The sequence below is a fragment of the Hipposideros armiger genome, unplaced genomic scaffold (genome assembly GCF_001890085.2).
Source record: "Hipposideros armiger isolate ML-2016 unplaced genomic scaffold, ASM189008v1 scaffold_85, whole genome shotgun sequence".
NCBI lineage: Eukaryota > Metazoa > Chordata > Mammalia > Chiroptera > Hipposideridae > Hipposideros > Hipposideros armiger.
Genome location: NW_017731435.1, coordinates 2454757 through 2476463, shown reverse-complemented (window position 1 = coordinate 2476463; position 21707 = coordinate 2454757). Strand labels below are relative to the sequence as shown.

The 21707-nt window shown below is 51.8% G+C and overlaps 1 protein-coding gene across 1 annotated transcript in view; it reads left to right on the top strand.

Annotated features, from left to right (window-relative positions):
* Window positions 1-21707, top strand: part of MGMT (O-6-methylguanine-DNA methyltransferase) — a 252071-nt gene that overhangs the window by 55391 nt on the left and 174973 nt on the right. The window contains exon 3 of the mRNA XM_019644154.1: window positions 2024-2160. Within this exon, the coding sequence (XP_019499699.1) occupies window positions 2036-2160 (125 nt within the window). The 5' untranslated portion in view covers window positions 2024-2035. The remainder of the gene's footprint in view (window positions 1-2023; window positions 2161-21707) is intronic.

The window sequence follows — 21707 nt, the reverse complement described above, 5'->3', positions numbered from 1 at the left end:
TCAGAGTGTGTCTGATGTCAGGCGAACATCAGAGAAGGTTTTCCAGTGAAGTCCCATGTCCACCCCCTGGAACTGGAGAGGGGTCTGGCTCAGAGGCCTGTCGGCGTGCACAGAAAAAGGGGGTGTTGAGCAGGGCAGCTCTGGGGCCTGGGGCTTAGGCTGGGACCTTGGGGTACTGTTCACACACTGTGGGGTTTGGGGAACACTGCCTGACCTCTTGTAAATGTCCCTGTCTCCTGTGGCCTCTGGGAGTCAGTGTGGTAGGTACCAGGAGCAGGTGGGAAGGACACCTGGGGCAGGGGCCATGGGGGGTGTTGAGGCTTCACGGGCAAGCAGATGCCAGGCCACATGGTGCAGGCTGGACAGGCAGGGACAGCTGTGAGGACAGCGGTGTCAAGGCCGAGGGTCCCAACCATGCTGCATACAAGGGGCTCCCAGGGACTTGGGGCTGCTAGACTGGGGGAGGGGGGGTTGAGGGCGTGAGGGCGCCAGTGCGTGGGCCTTGAAGGGCTCAGCGGACCTTTTCTGTAGAGGGCCACATGGTAAGCGTTTCAGGGCCATGCTGTCCCTGTCACAGCCAGTCAGCTCTGCCACTGGAGCATGGAGGCAGCCACAGCCAATGTGCAAATAAGGGGCGAGGCTGGTCCTAATAAAACTTTACAGAAGCAGTTGGTGGGCGGGGTCTGGTCCCTGGGCTGCAGCCTTTTGATTGCTGTAGCCCCTCATGCAGTTAGCAGGTGACTTGTTATTCGGGGTGGGGTTGGGAGGACCCCAGGTGCGAGGAGGCCACGTGTAGGCGAGAGTTGATGGGGGTCTCCAGGAGGCCAGCGTGGAAATGAGCTGCCAATGATGCGATCCAGGTGTGTGAGGGGGCAGGTGAGGCTGGTGAGCGGGAAGGAGTGTTCCTGGGGTGCATCCTGGTGTGGGTGGGGACAGGGATGGATGGCGGTCCTTCGCTCAAATGCTCCCGATGGGAGGAATTGACCCAGGGTGACATTGCGGACGAGGTCATTTGAGGTGCCTGTAGGACAGAGAAGTAGAGACAGAGAAAGGGCGCGAGCAGCCCAGCTGTGGCCAGGAGCTCACCGGAGGGCGTGATGGGGAGGCTTCAGCTGTGTCAGATTATCTGGTGGTTGGTGGAGGTGGGACTCTGGGAAACAGTGATGTATAAGGCCCCAGAGGCAGGCGCTGCCCCGGGGGTTGTTTGCAGACGCCTGAGGAGGGGAGGGAAGGCGTGTCTGGTTCACAGAATCCATGCACCCCCACCCCTGTACTCCCCCAAGTCACAGTGATTGTGATAAAATAGCAATTTGCCTCCCGCCCTATTACTGGCGTCTCATTGCTCTTAGCACATCTATTCTTTTAAGCCTTTGCTATGTTGACCAAAATTAATACCTATCAAAATTAACATCACAGGAGAGTTTTTATGCATCTGTACATTTCTTTAAATGTAAGTAACACCCATGCTTTCCAAAGCGTGAGAGCTTTTTTCTAACATTGGCGTGCTGCTCTGACCACCTCACAGGTGCCACGGGGTGGGTGAGTGCTGGGTCGACTCTCCGTTTCTGTAATTCTTTTCCCACAGGCTTTCTTGTTAAATATACTTTATTCAAAATGCCATGTTTTCCCTTCAGTTTTTATGAAGGAGAAACTTGCCTGTGATTGTTGTATTGTTATATTGAAGCGAGGGTCGCTTAGTTTCAGGTCCTAAGTAAAAGGCGCTCCTCTTCAGCTCTCGGCGCGTTGATTCCAGACGCACGAGAAGGAGAGGGAGACTAACTCCAGGGCGGAAGGGCAGCGTGTGCTCACTGGTTTCTGCTCTAGGCAGTTGTGGTCATTTTCTGTCCTCAAAGTGACTATGTTGGAAAAATGACACAGTGTATGGTCACATTCCCCAAATGGGGAAAACTTTGGAAGATGTTTTATGTTTTAAATAACTGGTCGTCTGCTTACTGGTCACTTTAAAAGTGGCCCAGCTCTTTCAGGTACGCTTCCTTACCTGCTCCAAACATTTTTCCTGCAGGTACTTGGGAGAATGGCGAAGACCTGTGAAATGACCTACAAAATGGTGGCCAGCCCTTTGGGCGAGCTGGAGCTGTCTGGCTGTCGGCTGGGTCTGCACGGGATCAGGCTGCTCGAAAGGAAGACCCCGGACGCCGGGTGAGTCCTGAGTGACACCCTGCCTGCAGGGGCGCGTCACAGCCATGGGAGGCAGTGATACGGTTGCTGCTGTTTTCCACTGATCACGGGTGACACGTAGCCGTACGCTACCGAGCACAGAAATCAGTATCTCAGAACGAATGATAGCACCGTGAGTGTCCTTCATTGTCAGCAGCTGTGCTTGTTGCCTGAGAATTTCCCACCTCCAGGTAACCCCAGGGGCATGCCCTTGAATTAGCAGCTCCGAGGCGTTTGATTACTGTGTACATTTACAGAGGAGTTGGTGGAATATGACCATTGGACACTGGTCCTTCAACACATGTGAGGTGGGGATCTCTGTAGAAATTTGGTGACAGAGACGCTGCCTCATCTTGGTTTTTAAATCAGGCCCAGCCCTCCCTGTTCAGTCTGCCGGGGGTTTGATACTAAAGCCTTGGAGTTGCCTAATCAGACGTTCCCTGGCCTCTCAGCTGCCCTCAGATGTTGCGTGCAGCTGGGGAGAGAAGGGTATGGAGTCCCTTTTTTAGCATGACGTCAGGGTACGGCCATTTCCAGCAGGACACATGCTCTCGCTTTTGTGAACGCTCTCCACTGTATTGCTCTCATTGGAAAAGCATAAAAAATTTAAAGGGCTCCTTAATGTTTTGTTCTGAAATGTAACGTTTAATTTCCCCCACTCATTGATTGGGAGGAGTTGTGTTAAAATCGCAGCTCTTGTGATTTCTGACAGAAGAAAACCACCACCTGCTCCTGAGCTCTGTTTGTCTTAACCGGCTAATAAACACAATGCCAAGAACATTAGATAAAGAAAATACATAAGAAACATAAAAATTGATTTTAATGGACCCCTGTCAGAGGCAGCCATAATGAGCACAAGTGCTGTAATAAATACCAGTTTTCGCCTCCACTGTTGAGAATTTTCCTGTAGAGCTGCATGTTACAATCAATAGTCTTTCCTAAGACAAAAAATAAGCAAACCTTTGAACGATGCGAAGACACTCTAGTTCTGTGAGAGCCGCCTGGCTGTGGTGTCCAGAAAATCGCAGGCACCAAGTAATTTGTCAGGGAAAATGTCATTTTGTCTTGCAGCGTGTTTGGTTGGTCAATAAATCTTAGAAATTATACGTTGAATTTCTTTGGGTTTGAAAACCACTCCTTAAAGTGAATTTGGGAAAGAAGAAGTAAAAAGAAAAAAAAGCATTCTAAGAGATGTTGAGTTAAATCCCCATTTTGGACGTGAGACTAGAATGAAGGTGAGGCTTCAACTGGAGTTTCTGCTTTGTACACTTTGACTCGAGTTCACATCAGCTTCAGCTGGGAGGCGCAGCCTCAAATACTGGCTTCAATAAGCTGCAGCTGACCTCTCAGGTGGGCTGGTGGCGGGATGGCCGCTGGGACGTGGGCCGCTTTCCAGCTTTCCTCGCTGCGTCTCCAGGCTGTGGTCCTCGTCCGGCTCTTCAGGCCGGCCCCTGGGGACCAGGCCGCTGCCTCCCATTCAGGCCGCAGGTAGAGGAGAAAGGAAGGGGAGGGGCCAACCCCTGCCTCTCCAGCAGTCACAGCTGTTTTCTTTTGTCTCATTGGCTAGAACTCGGTCACATGGCCACACCTGTCTGGAAGGCACACTGGGTCGCCAATTATTGGCGAAAATTAAGGTTTCTGTGTGTCAGGAAGAACTGGGAAATGGATGTTGGGGGCCACCCCGCAGTCTGTTATGTGTGTACACACACGCACACACACATGCACACACACGGTTAATTTGGGGGAGGGACAGGTAAAAGTCAGATAGGAAATCTTGACGTTGGTGACTGCAATTTGTTTCTTCCTTTCTGCTCGCTCTGCCTTTATTTCTCCATTTTATCGCGCTGCCCAGAGCCTCCCGTGTGGTGTGGAATAAGCCATGGTGGTTCACCTCCTTCCCCTGTCCCAGCATTTCACCAGCGTGCCATCACCTCTGCTGGGTGTCAGGTGTCCTTTCTCAGGCTGAGAGTGCCTCCTCCACCAACTGTTGGCATTTGTCCATGTGTCAACACAATCATATTTTTCTCTTTTTTTAAAATGTGAAGTCAATTTTGAAATGCTGGACGATGTCAATTTATGATATAATGTTCTTTCCCCCCCCCCCATATTACTGGTTTGGACTTGCTATTTTGTTTAGGATTTAAGTGTTTAAGCTCATGAGGGCTGTTAGTCTATGATTTTCTTCGTTTGTAATATCTTTGTCATGTTTTGGCATTCGGGCTACTCATACAGGAAGTAGCGTTCCCTCTTTTCTCTTTTGATAGAGTAATAGGTGGGATTAATATGACTTTTCCCCCAAGCTGAGGATAGAGTCACTTTGGACGCCATCTGGGTCTGGTGTGCTTTGTATAGACAGGCCTCTGGTTAGAACTCCGTTAGCCACATAGAATTAGGTGCTGCCCGGCCCAACTGGAGGGGAGCAACCCACCCCGACTTGGCTTGTGCAGGGAGAGCCATCTGTGTCCCCCAAGCCGTGTCCTCTAGCTCTGCTTATGTGTGGTGAGCGGGTGGGAGGATTTGGGCAGAGCATCCTAATAGGTCTGGGCCGCTGTTTGCACCCCGCTTCTCTCGGTTCTCCGGATTCCTGGGTGTTGATGTGCTCTGAAGCTGTACCACTTCCTCGGTAGACAAGTTGGAAGGTGGCCACTGACGTCTGTCTGCAGTGTGGCCCCTGCCCCCACCTCAGCCCGTTTGCCTGTGTATGTGGCTTCAGACCCTGATCATTGAATTGCCGTTTGTATAGCTTACCTTAGTCACCTTTCCTTCCCTGAAAGTATTTGAGTGAAGGATATCAGTTTGGAAAGTGGCGTAATAGTCTGAATTTTATCATGTCCTGGTGCCATTAACAACGGTCATCTTCCAGAGCAGCTGGCGGCGTGCACGAGCTGGACTGGTTTCCCCCGACTGCACTCGTGGGGCTACCAAGCCCCAACCTCAGCATGGTTCCCGCAATGTCTAAACGCTAATGAGAAGGGTCGTAGAACGTTTATTTTTCTAATGTTATTTTGGGACTTGTTTAGTATTTGATTACTTGAAAAATTGGACTGTACAACCTTGGGTCATACTTAACGTTACAGAAATAGCAGGAGGATTTTGGGATCTGGGATGCAGGGGAGAACGGCACGTGCTGCGTCTTTATCAAAGATTTACCTTTGTTTTTCGTTTACTTTTTCCATGTAAACCTTCTTAGAAAAGCACAGGAATGCAATACTGAAAAAGCTTACATGCATCAGCCAAACTAAACCATCATGAACCTTTCTGTGTTTTGAAAACCTTAAAGTCACATGTAGGCTGTTGTCTACTGTGCAGGAACATACGGTGTCCTAACAATGGTGGCTCACGTACAGTGTGGGCGTTTCTGCCTCCTGGCGTCGTGCCCCCCAGCTCTGGGGTCACGGTGGGAGCAGAACCCGAGGACTTGGGTGGCTGGACAGGGCCTCCATCACCAGTTGGACTGGACCCGCTGGGACACGAGAGAGTGTTACTGCGGGGCCGCGGGGCCAGAACTGGGAGAGGGGGCATCCGCCTCATTGGCTGCACTGTCGGTTTTCGCCCTTCAAATGTCCAAAGTAGTCGCCCCATTGAAAGAGTGAAGATATCTTTGAGGTCCTCCTGATGGGAGGGGGGACTCGGGAAGTCATGTCAGGTCCATTGGGCCTATGAGTGTGACCGGGTAGGGACTGATGGTTTCCACGTGCATTTGCTTCTTTCCTGGTAATCCTGAAATATTTTAGATCAGTGGGCCGTCAGGGGAACAGGAGGGTGTCCGGGGGCTGTGCCTGCTGCGTGCCAGGACCTCTGTGCAGGTCGGTCTGACGATTGCCGATTCCAGGTAGTTCCTCAGGAACTGCGTGTCACAGAAACCTCCCCGGGAAGCTCACAGATGAATGCCTTCTGGCAGATTGGGACATTTTAATACAGATACTTGCAGCACTTACTTTATTATAATTGATCTTTCAAGGAAGAGAAGAAAGTGTTAAGTCTAAACACTTGAAGAAGCGTTCTCCCCGTCAAAACAACGTCCAAAAACACACGCTCCGCAGGGTTTTTACCTGCAGCGAGTTTAGCTGTCGCATTGCTTTTCTTCAGCGGCTCGAAATAATGATTTGTGTTGTATGCTCTTAAACAGTGTAATTATTTTATTTTTCAGAGTGTTCCTTAAGGACGTCTCTTGAGTCAAATCAGCATGTCTGTGAGGAAAGCTTACCAAGCGCTCTCTGGCTTTTATAGGAATTGTCTGTGTTTTGAAACAAGTGCTCGGATGCCCTGGTGAGCTTGGCGTGCTTTGCTCCTGCCTCCTGTCTGCTCCCTGAGTCCGGATCCGCGAGGCTGGTCTGGTAGACGACCTCACCTGCCCGTCTCTGCGTTGGGAGTGAATTGTCAATAGTGCACAGGGAGCTGTCTCAGGGCCCAGTTATCAGTAACACGAATTGTGTGCATACTTCCCTCTAAACACTTGCAGTGCAGTGTCCTTTAAAAGCGGGACGGTGGCCTGGTCTTTCAGGTTTGTGGCTGAAGGGGACACAGGAAGCCAGGATGTTTCTCGTGACGGTTCTCATATTCCCATGGTGGGCAAGGTCCGGGGGGCTGGGAGGCTGCGTGTGGGGCCTGCCCAGTCGTGTGCGCAAGCATCTTAAGGTCACAGCCCTTGGACTTGAGTAAAATAAAGGAAAGCCATGTGATGTGCTGTCACGTCATCTCGGGGTGTGATGCTGTGGCCTCCGCAGTGAGCCTTCTGAGCCCTTAATAAAGTGGGGTGTCTGTGCCCACGTTGTGCAGACAGCGGCCCTGAAAAGCCCCATCTCAGTTTGATTGGCAGTTTGGGCCTCCCTCGCAGGGTACCCCCATGGAAGCCCAAAAGGTGGGGAGCCGCGCTTTATTGGGAGGCTGTAAGGTTTCTGACTTAGAAGGTATCAGCAGTGCATGGTGTCACTAGCTTCTGTTCTCTGCTCTGGACGTTTAAGTTCCTCCGAGAGCCTCGCTCACTGGTTCACGGGTTACCTAGGTCAGGGTGGAAGGGTGTTAGCAGGCCATTGGATGGTATGTAAACAAATGTCACTCAGATTTAAAGCGTTTCTATTCTGGGCCATCTAAGAAAAGGAACGACGAGAAGTTTTATTCCCATCGATGTCATGACTGTGTTGCAGGGAGAAGAAACGGGAAACCTCGCACGCCTGTGCCTGAGGGTCAGAAGTAAGCGGGTTCATTTAATCCTAAATCGTCCAGGATCCTCTTGAAGGGAGAAAAGAATGGTTGAATGACAGCTACAAATATGTGGGTTCGGAATAGGAACCCAACTGTCAGAGTAAAGGATACTTTTCGAAAGTTTCCAATGTTTGCTCGTAAGAGAGCTTGAGAGTAAAAGCGGTGACTTGGCAAATCACTTGCAGCACAGAGAGGCCTCTGTGGCGTGGGAAACACGACCCTAAGTCCTGTGCTCTGAACGATAGCTTTCCGTTCCGTCACCCCTCCCCCCACGAGGCGTCGGACTCCCCTCTGTCCCGTCTGGTTTTGAAAGGGTGGCAGCTTTCCCAAAGAAACAGCTCTCCTGTACCCTGTGTTCTGCCACAGGAGCCTCTCCCTCTCCATACGGAGGAACTGCGGGCCGTGGTGGAGCCCGGTCCTCACTGTGACCTGGCCTGTATGGGGTGCAGCCCGATGGGCTCCCCGCTGTGGCGCCGCCCTCAGTGTCTCGCCCTCACTGGCACCTGTGCTTGCTTACAGCTGAAAGGAAGTCATTTCTGCATTAAAACCCTTGGGCTCCCCCGGGCCCTCTCCAAGCAGCAGCTCCCCCCGTGTGGCCCCGTGTGCCTCCCCCCCCACCCCCCAGGCTGGCGGGCCCTGTGTCTGCAGAGTCCCATCAGGCTTGGGTCTTGCAGGGGCTGCTCTGGTGGAATTGGCCAAGACAGCAGGGCCTCCCCGCCCCGTGGCCCCGTGGAGTTGTCACTGCCCTGGGCTGGGTGGGCCTGGAACGGGCCGGTCCCTCCTGCCACCTCCCTCCGGGTCTGGCTCCGTGGTTCTCTGCCTTCATCCCCGTGTCACCCGCCTCCTGGATGGTTTCTGCTTGCCAGCCTCGAGCAGTCCTCGCCCCATTCTACTTTCTGCTTCTAATTAGCTGTGGTCTGGAAAATTGGTTAACAGGATTGTTCAAATTGTGAGAGGAATTAGGTTAAATAAACTCCTCTGAGAAAAACAGTGTAGAATTCGTGACAGTGTGGCAGCACCTTGGAGGCCATCTTCTTTTCTTCTGGAGTCTGTCTCCAGAAGAGCCTGGGATGCCGGGAGTCAGATGGACACGAGGTAAGTGGGCACTTTGCAATGAGGGCTGCTCGGCGGTGGCCCGGCCTCGTGCTGAGCTGTGTGCTCGTCACAGCAGTGAGTCCTTGGAGTAGCTCCGTGGACTGGTCCCTGATGCCACTTTCTGGATAGGAGACGTGGAGGCGGGGTGACGAGAGGCTGGCTCCAGGTCTCAGGGGGATGCTGGGGGAGGGGGCTGTTCCCTCGCCTTCCTCACAGCTTCCTGCAGTTCCTGCCCCTGGAGCCGCCCTTTCTTTCCCTGGTGACGCTCCTAGACTCAAAATAGCTGAGGGGAGCCTGCCAGACAGTCCTCGCTGAGCTTTAGTAACTCAGAGCGGAAGTGACTTGGGTGCTGACTGCCTGATGGGGATGTTTTTAAAGGAGCATGTCCACCAGTTCATGTCTAGTTTGGAAAAAGACTCAGAGCGTACTGTGTGGGGAGGAAGAATGCAGCTACCTTTCCTCCTAATGGGTGTGTCCCTGCTCATGTACGCACGCCACTGAACTTCTGGGGTGGCGTTAGAGCCTGCTAGGTGGGGACGTGCCCTTTTTATAGGGGACACAGCTGAGGCTACACAAGGGGCTTGGTAGCTGAAACTCAGCCATGTCTCTCAACTCCTTCCTCTGCACCGGGGTGCACCCCATAACTTTGTTCCCTTCTTCTTTGTTGGAAATACAACTACTTTACCTAGGACTGTTGACATATATTTCACATATTCTGCCATGGGATTTTGATTTCCAGAATTTTTATTTTTAAATGGCTTTAATATTTTATGGTATTTAAATCATCCATGACTAGTGAATAATTTTCCTTTTTTGTTGTTGTTGTTTTGTAAGTGTTAATATCATTTAAGCGATAAACTCTCAAAATATACTTGGTTTGTTAAATTTATTTCCTTTAAATTGTATCAGTAATTAGATCAGCTCCTTGATATTAATGTACAGGCTAGCTTTTGCATGCTGATCAGTTCAGAATTTAAATTGAATTAAAGGTTAAATGAGTTTAATTTTTGAGTTGAACTGGAGCATTGTCTTGTGTCAGATTCATCCAGAATTGTTATTTCCAGTTGCTGTATCAAGTGACAGGCAGAAGTGGGTCTTTTTGTGATGAAAACATTGAACAAATGGAGGATGGTGTTAGTCATTTGTTCGCTCATTCTCAAAACCTGTGAGTGCCTGCGGTGTGACCGGCCCTGTGTGACTGGGAGTGCGCACTGGGGATGCGGAGCCGATGAATGTGACAGCCCCACATGTGTGGAGCCCGAGCTCAGCCCAGGAGACCGGGTGTGAGGTAGTGTTGTGTGTGTGCCCCACAGACGGGGGTGTGTGAGCTTGTGCGGAGGCTGTGGAAACGGTCAAGACGAGGGATGGTGTGGACTGAGCCTGGGGCAATGGCGGTAGAACCGAGTGGGACTGGGTGAGTTGGGACATTGTTGGCGATAGAGCCGGTGAGACCTGGCATCTGACACGGGATGTTGGCGTCGCGGAAGGGTGACGCAGGGCCTGGCTTGGGCAACTCGCCAGGCGGTGGTGCGTGCTCTCAGGCCTAGGGTACATGGAAGCAGAGATGGGGGGCAGGAAATAAGGATCTGGGGGAACAGCTGAATGAGGCAGCTGGTCAAGAAGAAGCATCAAAGGAAACCAGACAAAAATAAAGACGAAGAACAGAACATGGAGGGAATGGAGGCTGAGGACGGGCGAGTGCGCGCGGGGTTGGAGCAGCTTTGGGCACCTGCGTCCTGGTGTCAGACGGGGGTGGATAATACTGGCCTCAGACTTGTCTTTACGCTCCGGAAGAAGACTTCCTTGTCACTTGGGTCTTCCTTTAGACCAATGTGCCACAGCTAATGATGCTTTTGCAGTTTTGACCCTTGGAGGCCTGCTGAATGGTGTGTGTCGCCATCTGTCTGGAGTGGAAATGGCTCCATCCTAAAACAAAACGAATCAGACATGACAAGGATGGGCCTCCAGGGTGCGTGGGGCTGTCCCAGCAGCGACACAGCAACCCAAACCGAGGCACGTTCACACCAAACGTCCCGCATTCGGGAGCAGCTCTTGAACTTCATGTTGGGGCTGGTGGGCGGGGGTGGAGGGAGAGAGAACGTCTTTCCCAGAATTGCAGTTCATCTCGTTCGAGAACTCTTCAATGCTCTTCCATGTAGGACATCCCCATGTCCTTCTCGATTGGGCCCCACTTGTAGTTACAGCTCCAGGGCAGTTCAGGGAAGAGCCCCAGCCTCTGTTTGCAAAACCCCGTGCCTTGGGTTCCCCTTCTCCGTGTCACTGAGTTGCTCTGGGGCTTTTCACCCACTCTCCCTAGTTCATTTAGACTGGGGTTCTTGGGGAAACACCCCGTAAGTGTTTCCACGACTGTCTATCTCCTTTCTCTAGATCTGATCCACACACACTCTTTTTTTCAAAAAGAGGGCTTGCAGACTGGACTTCAGTCCCCCTGCAGGCTCCCAGATGGCTCCGTGGAAGAGCGTGGGGACTGGCACTTTTCATTTGCGGCTCCCACTGGCACGATGCGCACGTGTGCTGGGACTGTCATTTTCTTGCTGTGGTTGTTGCTGACACAGGCCATGGTATTACTTGTAAAGCTGCTTTTCCTGTGCCTTCTTCCAGAAGGGTGGCCTCCCCACCCTCCCTGGCCAGCACAGGTGAAGTGTTTTAAGAAATGCTTTTGAACGAGCAGCAGTGGAACCCTTCAGTGGGTGGCACAGACGTTGTGATCTTCTGTGGTGGCTTCCAGCAGAACCCGCGTTGGTCAGGCGGGGCTGGAAAATGACCGGGCTGAGAGCACAGCTTCTTTCTGAAGAAGCTGCTGTCACCAGGGAGTGGTCCCCTTCCAACCCAGTGGTGGGGGTGGGGAGGCCACTGGGCGGGGGGTTTACATGTGCGGAATACCCACATTCCAACCAGAGTTTTCTGCCAGGGCACTTAGACAAGCTAAAAATGGAGTATCCGCAATTCTGGAAGGATGCCATTGTGAGGAAAGCATTTTTCAGACCTCACCTATAACAATAGGAAAATAGAAGCTTTGAGCTGACGCTTCCTTCACTCGGGTCCTCTCTCTAATAAGAAACTGTCCTTGTGTGTCGTGTGCTTGTGTGTTTGTGTGCACGCACACGTGTTACAGCTGCATTCTAGATGTTTCTGTGCTGCCCTTTGAATGCTCCTTCCACTAAAAATACATACTTCTAAAAGTAGGGGAAAGAAGTTGTTTATTCTTCTTCTGAGCTCTTACCCATGCTTTAAAAAGTGGCCTCCCCCAAATAGCGGTTTTTCTTTCCTGAAAATCATCTGGAAAAATACCTTGCTTTCTGATCTTTATTTTATCCAGTTCAAGGTCTGTTCAGAAGAGTTATTGTATAACCCAGCATTGCTTTTATTAAAAAGAACTGGGCCACTTATTTCATTCAAAGTTTCTGGTGTGTTTAAATCTTCTCTAGGTAAACAAAACTTTTATTGAAAATAATATTTTGAGACTGACACCTTTCTCACTCCAGTGGTGCTTGCTGAAGGCCCCTTGTTTCCACTGGCCTGCACGTGGCCTGCGTCTCACATGTGGTTCTCGGGTGCTCCGTGGGCGTGTGGGGTGCTCCGTGGGCGTGTGGGGTGCTCCGTGGACATGTGGGGTGCTCCGTGGGCATGTGGGGTGCTCCGTGGACATGGGTGCTCCGTGGGTGTGTGGAGTGCTCCCTGGGTGTGCTGGGTGCTCCATGGGCATGTGGGGTGTTCTGTGGCACATGGGGTGCTCCGTAGGCACATGGGATGCTCTGTGGGCGTGTGGAGTGCCCAGGGTTGGAGTGGAGGTCTGAGACATCAGCCCCTCTTTCAGTCCTCAGGAACCAGGGGTGGACGGAGACCCCATGTCCAGGAGGAAGAGTCTGGGGTGGCACAGCACTGTGGCATTATTTGGTCAGAAGTTAAACCTTAGGCATTTCAGAAATTTTCCCAGCACCTCCGGCTGGGCCCTTCCACCGTCTGTCCCCAGCCTTCACTCGGACCCGTCTTCCTCTACCTGGCTCTGGGGGGCGAGTCTCTCTCTGGGGGCCTCTCTGTCATGGCTTCCATCAGTTTGCACGCAGCCATAAACTACTTTTCAAGGAACTGAAGAAATGCTGATATTCCCACCAAATAGTAATGAAGGATTGCGCGGGCCAGCATGGGCTCCGGGGGCCGGGTGTTCCTACTTTCTGAACACCCCTTGCAGACGGCTCCTGAGATTTCGTAGTCCCAGGACAGAGCTGTCAGGGCCTTGGGCAGCGAGCGTCCAGCCGGCCTGCTGCTTCTCACGTGAAGACTGCTTAGCCCAGGGACTGAGTGACCTGCCGGGGTCCCTATGCCATCTGGCGAGGGCACATGGTTGGGGACTTCTACGCGGAGGCTCTTCCCACTTTCTGGGAAGGCTTGTTTGGGGCAGGTCCCCACCGGCCAACAGGTCATCCTGTCCCCTGTGTGTGTGGCAGAGACAGGCTGCCGTCTGTCTGATGAGAAGCAGCCTGCACTCCAGGGGTGCTTGGGTTTCCAGGATCATCTCGGCTTCACAAGGCACTCGGGCCTCCGCATCTCCGAGGGCCAGCCCTGACCTGTGGTGGTGGCGCCCAGGCAGAAGCGGAGGAGTCGGCAGGCCACAGAGGGTGACAGCTATGGGCTGCTGGTGCCGGAGAAGCAGGGGGACCCTGGCTGGAAGAATCCAAGGGCTGTGGTGGATGGGTCAGCTCTTCCAGGTGCGGACAGAAGCCTGTGCGCAGAGGATGAGGAGATGAGACGCCGGAGCACAGAGCGGGCGGCACGACCTCACGCGGCCTCATGGTGCCGTTTTCCATAACGTTTCACTTCAAGAAGGAGGAAACCGTAGCTAGTTGATCCCTTTGTCAGAATTCATTCATTTATTAAGTTGAGCTGTCTGTTGAAGGAAAGAAAGGAGTTTTTATACCTTCAGTGTGTGCACATGCACATGCTCCCTTCTCCACACCGCCGCCTCCTGGCCAGAGCATTAGAACATGGACAGCTTTCCGCCTGGGCTTGTCCGTCCGTTTCCTGGACTTCTCCCCTTCTACAACCTTCCTTCCATAAGTTTATCAGGCCAGCGCCGGGGAGCCCGTGTTACAGGATTAATTAACTGTGTGATACCTACTTGTTTCCCTGCCTCTGAGTTTTCGAGAGCGCTCCAGGTTTTTATTACCCAAAGATCCATATGCCATAGACATAATACCATCAACTGTAAATTGCCTTCTGGAAAAGAAATTGACAAAACAACTTTATAGTTGCATTTTTACCCTTAGTATCTGAAGGCCAAAAGCATGTTCAGAATTTATAGAGTTCCTGAATTTAAAATATAAGCAATAAAATTTTCTTAAGGTGGGTCCTCCCCATCTGCATCTATTATTATAAAACCCTCAAAGTTAGCATGTTAAGGCTTCTTTTTTTTTTTCTTGTACTTTCTGACAAATTGTGTCTAAGGAAATTAGTTTGCTTGCATGAGAAGTCGTCTGTGTTTGCAAACTTGAATAGTTTTGCTGGTTAAGCAGTCTAGAGATGATCAACTTTTTTGTCCAAAGATGGCTTTGGTGTGGTTTTAAGCAGAACTGGGCCGTGTGACAAGCCCTCAGAAGAGGCCTGTTTTACAGGATGCCCGGCCCCCCCACCAGGGCGTTATGGGGTCGTTTGAACTGACATAACTAAAACCTGTATAATCTCTTTTTAAAATCCATTTTCAGTTTATTTGCCTGATACGGAGGCACAGAGGTAGAAACTCGAGAGAAATGCGTCCTTTTGTCTGGGTTACACGCAGGGCTGGGCCAGCTGAGCGCTTCTCTGGATAGCTGCCCCCTGAGGACACAGGCACATGGCCGCAGCTAGGTTAGGGGAAGAAAACCCTTCTGTGCATAATCGGGTGTGACCCAACTATGCCCTTTTGTGGTAAAATACACATAACAGAATTTGCCATTATAGCCACTTTTCAGTGTACAGCTCAGTGGCATTAAGGACACTCACGTTGTCCCACAGCCGCACCTCCATCCGTCTCCGGGACTGTGGCCGTTTTCCCAGACTAAAACTCCGTCCTCATCAACAGAGCCTGGAGCCGCCCTGAGCCCAGCCCCTGGCACCCCCACCCCCGGCTGCCTCCTGTCTCTGTGCCCACACACCTTCTGATCCCCAGAGTTGCTGGATTACCCCCGCCAGGAGAAACCTGAGGGGTCCCATCCCCTGTGCATTCATAAGCCAGCCGTGGCTCGGATGGCAGGCGGGCCCGGGGTGCCTTCCTCCTCAGCGGCAGGCAGTGAGTGCCATGGGGCCTCTTCCTTCCCAGCCTGTCCCGGCAGGAGCACGGGGGCCGCATAAGCAGCGGGGCCAGGGTTTGCTGGCAGGTGGGGAAGGACTTGGAAGAAGTGTGACGTTGAACAGTCGTGGGGAGGTGTTGGTAATGAGAGCAGGACCCCGGCGCGTGGGAGCTGTGTCGTCAGGCAGATCCTGAGGACAGGCTCCGTTTTAAATCCGCATCGGAACGATCGGAGGCTGGCCAACCTCTTAGCTTCTTGCATCTCGTTGCCGTCATCTCTGATGTCATCAGACTTTTCCAGAGAGAAAGGGGAGGGAGGTTAGCGGGAAGGCGCGGAGGACCCCAGACAGCGGGGAGGGTGTGGAGGGACAGACGGGACCGCAGGGAGAGCAGCAGCCCCAGGGAGGGGAGGGCAGCGGGAAGGGGTGCCTCGCTGGTGCCGTTCCCTCTGTGAGCCCCAGCCTGGCGCTTCTGGGTGCAAGTGGATTGCTCTTGAATTTTGGGGTGTGATTTTTGCAGTTTCAAGGGCCACTGTTGCCTACTAACTTTAAATCTGTGTAAATGTCCCTGAGGGGTTTCACTTGTAACTAATGTCTGATTCCTAAATCTCGATATATTTATTTGATGGACCATTATTGGATGCAGTGATCAAAGCCAAACTACCAAACAAGCCTGGTACAGCAAACAAGCGTTACAGAAAACTGGAACCCAGCCTGGTCCTCCCTGCAGAGTCACCTCTGCAGGGGACTTCCGGTGCGTCCTACGGGACCCGCAGTGACTCCCAAAAGCTCCTGCGTGGTTTTTTCCCCTGGCGTGGAGTCAGGGCACTTGATGGACAGTGGGCAGTTCCGGTGCTGCCCAAGGCGATAATGATTGCAAGTTTCATAGTCATGGAGCCAGGATAAGAAGAACCAAAGAACAACTTTTATCCCATTGTTACCTGGGTCAAAAAATAGTGTTCAACTCAATAAACTGACCCATGAAATAGTCATTGTGAAAGGAAGGTGGTGTGTGAACAGCGGGGCCACACATAGGAGGTTAGGGCGGTGGGCACGGGGGCAGGCGCGCCCCTCACCCCCCTCACCCCAGATTCTCCGGGAGGGGTGGGCTGCAAGAGGTGGGCTTGGCCATGTGCCTTGCTGTGGCCTTGAGCTGCTGGCCTGGTAAACTACACAGGGGTCTTCAGTGGGCTTGTGCTGCTGTCATGATGAAGACGGCGTGCCCAGGTAGTCCTGTGCTCCAAGGAAGGTGACCTGCCATACAGACCCGCACACCCCGAAGCGTGGAGCCAGGCCCAGCCACCCCCTGCATCACACGGTGGCATGGGATCAGAAAGTGCTGGAAGGCCCTGGGGTTGCCCTGGACGTGGCCTGGACAGCCTGGCATGCAGTCCTGTGTGCAGTGGGCCTCGCCGATCACTCTCGAATACAGGGCAGGTACCAACCCCGTTTGCACAGACGCGTTCTCAGGAGAAGGCAGCTGGGAAGGTATTTCACGGTCGTTTCTAAAGGGGAAGGGAGAAGGGAGAACGCGGGCTTCGCTTTCTAAAGCCTGCTAGTGACGATACGTGGCTTCCAGGTCAGTCTGTGTGCTGAGCCTTTAGCCAAAGCAGGTGCTCGTCCATGCAAGCGTGCGGTGACTTCACGGTGCAGGAAGTGCCAGGTCATCCGTCCCTATACGTGCGTCAGGTAAGCGGTTTTATCCCATGGAGAACTGTGCGCTGTGGACATCCTTCCAGTCACTTTGCAGCAGCTTCCCGCCCGCTGTGTAAAGACCGTCTCATTGGTGATGACGCGGGCGTTTTGGGGCCGCCGGCTGAAGGCGAGAGCCACCTGGTGCCACCCATCGGAGGGCTGCAGTGCGGGCACCCTAATCACAGGCCTGGAGGGGACAGAAGGTTGGCCTCTGGTTTTGCACACGTATAGAACCTTTTAGCATTTTCCCTAGCTTTTTCATTAATGTATGTAAAAATATTAAAAGCCCTTGTATATTACATTAAAAACTATGTCAGCTGCTCTGCTTTTTTCTATTTATTAAAACTTTTCAAGCAGTAAAAACATTTTACTTGTTAACGAGGGGAAGTGGGAAACTAATGACATAGAGCCTGGATCCGCCAAGATGCCCCCGCGCCCACGCAGAGCCAGCCTTCTCCCATCGCGCGGTTTAATTTCCGCGATGGGGTTCAGTAAGCAAATGCAAATCGATTTAATGATTTGCATCAGTAGATCATTTCTCAGTTTTAATATCCTCTGATATTTGGGGTCAAGGACTCTTTCTTTGAGAGGCTGGTACAATTTCGAGACCTAAACTTATTAATATTAGTAATAACACGTTATGTTCAAGTGAATTGAGATAAATGTGTCATTTTCCCAAAGTCAGATTTACACGTTAACATCTGTGCACTGTGGTGAATGGAAATGCTCCCCAACGGGCAGCCCTCCTGCTCGTCCGGTGCCTGCGAGCTAGGTGACACTTGTCTGGGCGGGTGCTCGGTGCCCAGCACTGGGAGGGCAGAGCTTGTCTTGTGTTTTCCCTGTGTGTGGAAACCTGTGGCCCACGGGGCACACAGAATATTTTTGTCAAATCAGTTCAACAAAGAAATGAAATTAGAACTCCGTTCCCCAAGCACTCGTGGAGCTGTCCTGTGTCAGGCCCGTTGTAGCTTGGTGCTAGAATGATGAAAAGATGGGAACCTGTCCTCTAGGAGACAGAAATGCTGATGCATAATTGTATGTGGCAGAGAGAGAACAACAGAAATGTGCAAAAGAATGATGGAGCCGCTCTGAAATCAGAGCCCTGGGGACGGTTCCCTGGGGAGGCGGCAGTGGGTCTCATTGTTTGTCCCAAAGACACCTCCACTCCTTCTCCCTCCACCCCCCACCCCACCCCCCCAGAAAGGGCGGGTGCCAGATGCTGGCCACCCAGCCTGGCTGCCGAGGCGCTGGGGGAAGTCTGCTGCCTGCAGACTTGCTCCTGGGAACGACCGCTCCTCCCTTAGGAAGCGAGAGGTCTGAGGACCTCTCCCGTAGCACAGCTGCGTGAAGGTGTGATTTCAGGAGCTGAGGCCGCCGTTTTGTGGCCAGGAGCGGGGGAACCTGGAGCAGTAAGGCAGATGCTGCAGGGGAGAGCCATGGGGAGAGCCAGGTCCCTGATGGCCCAGCCCCTGGCTGGCCTTCCTCTGAACGCCTGCGGCCTGATGTTTGTCCGCGTCACGTGTGCCACCGTCATGAGCAGCCCGCGAGTGGTGGGAGCTCGTGATGTTTTCAGCTGTGAAACTTATGCCCATTTTAGCAGATACAGAAGCATACAAAGGAAACAAAAATCACTCGTTCTATTACTCAAATACATCATTAACATTTTAGTAGACAGTAAAACCTTGGATTGCAAGTAACTTGGTTTGTGAGTGTTCCACAAGACGAGCAAACATTTTTGATACATTTTAATGTGGTGAATGAGGCATGTCTTGCAATACGAGCGGTTTGTTTCCGGAACGAATTATGCTCGCGCACCAAGGTATTGCTGTAATTCCTTCTGGCTTTTTCATCGGTGTGTGTTTAAGACTGGCTCTGCATTCTACTTTACAAATTTAACCCTACGTCATGAGCATTTTTCTTGTGTTAAATATCTTATAAAGGCCTGTGGTGGAGGGTGTGCCATAGCGTGAACTCTGCCTGCCCTGGTGAACACCTAAGTCTGTGTTTGCCATTCCTGGGTCGCTGTGCCCATCCTTGACCGGCATCTTGGTGATGTGCGAACGGTTCCTCAAGAAGTTTTCTTTCTGACTTCCTTCCCTCCAGCCGTTGCCCCATAAAAGCCCTTTTGGAGTCATTTCTCAAATCAGACGTGGTCACGCGATGCCCTTAGGAGATGGTAAGGCTTAGTGTTTTAGGGGAAGAGGCACTGGCTGTCACTCTTCTGCCCCTACAGTCCTTGCTCTTCGACCCTAAACTCTAGACTCCAGCCATACTGTGCTGTACTTCTCGGCGTTTATACTCAATGCAGAAATGGTGACTGCAGTGGGCAAGCCACCCACCGGAGCTAGATCCCATGTTCTGAGTCCTAGCTGCATCACTGTACAGATGTTTGGGCCAATCACTTTACTGCTCTATGCCTCAGTTTCCTCAGCTGTCAAATGGGGTCATAATACCCTGATTCCCCGAAAATAAGACCTAGCCGGAAAATAAGCCCTCGCATGACTTTAGGTGCCAAAATATGGCACCTTGGCATACTGAATATTTTAAGCTGAAGGAGTTTGTGGAAAAGGCACCTTCTCCCTGAAACAGGTCATAACACCCTCATGTGAGGGGGGCGTGCCCTCCATATCCTGGAGGAATCATGCTATGGCTTTTTCTCCGGCTAGGTCTTATTTTTGGGAAAACACGGTAGTATCTACCACAGGATGGTCCAACCCATAGTAAGCTCTGGAGTGGTAGCTGCTGCTGTTGATGATAGCGAGGCCTGACTGCCAGCCACTTCCTGAGACAGCCTGAGTGCCGGCACCCCTCCCCTCCCCTGATGCTCACAGCCGGCTCCTTAGGTGCCTCCCTGTGGGAGAGCTCTCCTGGTGTCCCCGGCTCAGTTCAGGACCCCTCCTCTGAGCTCCTCCAGTGTTTGGAACTCCGTGCTAGCCCTGGGCACACTTCGTTATAATCGCCTCCTTCCATGGCTGTGTCTCCTGGCCTCTGAGTTCCTGGAGGGACAGGGTCTGTGTGTTTCTTGTTTCCTAACCCTGGTGCCAGTAGGACCCAGCACAGGGGCCCCTTCAGACGCCTTTTGTAAATATCGGACGGATGATATGGATGATGGGTTAGGGGGTTGCAGTATCCGTGCTCTTCATAAAAAGCGACATGGTTATAGAGGTTGGAAGTGAAAACAAGCGTGAAGTTCAGGGGTTTATTTCAGCCGGTCGCCAGGGCCTGGCATGCCGTTTACGCACAGGTTTGTCACTCCCTCGGTAAATTCTCTAGAGCAAGCGGAGAGAGTGCTGGGATTAGGGGAGCCCACGGGGTTAGCTGGACCTTGTCAGATGGGGCAGTCTCCAGGGAGTCCTTGTAGGGTCTTCTGCTTGACCTCCATCTTCAGAGGCAATAATCAACTGCTAAACATTGGTTTCCAAGTCGTCTTTTATTCTCGTAAATATACAGAGAGCCTGCGCTTTTTGTGACTGCCTCGCCTTGGACGGTGATGGGTGGGCAGGATTTTGTCACTGTTGGTACTGATCTTCTGTGTCCTCTGGTCGGTTCTTGGTGTCAGCTCCATTGGTCTCAGGAGCACCTGCGTATAGGCTGAACTGTGTCCCATACAAACCTTAGGTTGAAGTCCTAACCCCTAGACCTCAGAATGTGACTGTATTTGGACATGGGGCCGCTGACTTAGGTTAAATTGAGGTCATACAGGGGTCGCTGATCCAATGTGACTGGTGTCCTTCGAAGAAGGGAGCGTTAGGACACAGACGTGCCGAGGACAGACCACGTGAAGACATTGAGGAGGCAGCCGTCTGCACGCCCAGGGGAGCGGCCTCAGAGGGAAGCACCTTGTGACACCTTGACGTCGGACTCGCGGCCTCAGACCCGTAGCGCCCAGTTTGTGGCTTGCTGCTGTGGAGGCGTAGCGAGCTAACACAGCTCTTATCAGTGGTGTCGTGCCATCGTGAGTTAGCTTCATTTCTCTTTGCCACAGAAATACGCTGCTGAAGACAAGTCGCCACCCTGGCCCGTTATGTTCCTGAATGCCACCATTGTCAGGGTGGGTGAGGGGGCCTCGGACACACGGAGTTATGGGAAAGTCATTTAAATGACATATATAGTAGGAAAGCAAAGTTTAGAAGGCCTCCGTTTTTCTTTAATGACACTCTTTAGAGCAGCAAAATTGAGGGGAAGGTACAGATATTTCCCGTATCTCCTCTACCCCCACACACGCACACCCCACCGGAAGGCACGTTTGTTACAGTTGGTGAACCTACAGGGACACATTGTGATCACCTGAAGTCCACAGTTTCCTTCGCGGTTCGCTCTCGGTGAAGGCATCCGTGTTTAAACACATCACATTCCACAGTGACAAATCAGGTTCAGCTTTCCGCAGGATATTTCTGCACCTTGTAGACCAGTGAGGCCGGCTCTCCAGGTCTATGGACTGGATGTGGACAGGCAGAAGGGAGCCTAAACATTCTGTGTTCACAGGCTTCTGCAAAACGCTTGAAAGGTGGCACCGCCTTCTTATAAACTGCTTTTTTCTGTTGTCTCTATTTGGCCTCTGTGCCTTCCTGTCCCTGTTAATCCATGGTCCTGAGGGTCAGGAGAGGGCAACAGAGATCCCTCAGATTCTTCTCCAGATGCAGTAACAGCTTACAGAAGATCAGACCCAGCTTCATGATGGCATCAGAACCCTCTCGGTGGTGGACCAGCCGTTGGGAACTATTCTAGGTGCACCATCAGGCAGAGAATGCGCTCTTTGTATGTCACTCCCTCCCAGGGTAGCTTGTCTCCCAGTCTCTTTGTTTAAACTTCTGGGCCTTTTCTTTGACACCTTCACTTTGCCTAAGGGTTTAGCTCACCTTGAATCTCTATGGGAGCACCTGGGGTCACCAGCAACTTGGGTTGAATTTTGATAGTGCCTTTAGGATCCTTAACGCATTCTTTTAACATCCGTTTATGTTGCTGCATATGTTTCTTCTGTAGAAATAAATTGTAATTTGCCTCTGGTACTGCCCTGTATCCTTGAAAACGGTGCACAAATGAACTCACTAATGAGTTCAGTAAATGTTAAATAATTAGATAATCGCTGTTTTAAATGATGTAGATTGCGCAGCCGTCTCTGAATTTTTATGGTGGTGTTTACAGTGTTCTAGCGGTAATCAGGGGAGTTGGTTGTGGTTTTTTGATAGAATAGGAACTCATTATTTACCCTATTACAATAATGAGATAGAAGCCCCTACCCTGAAAAC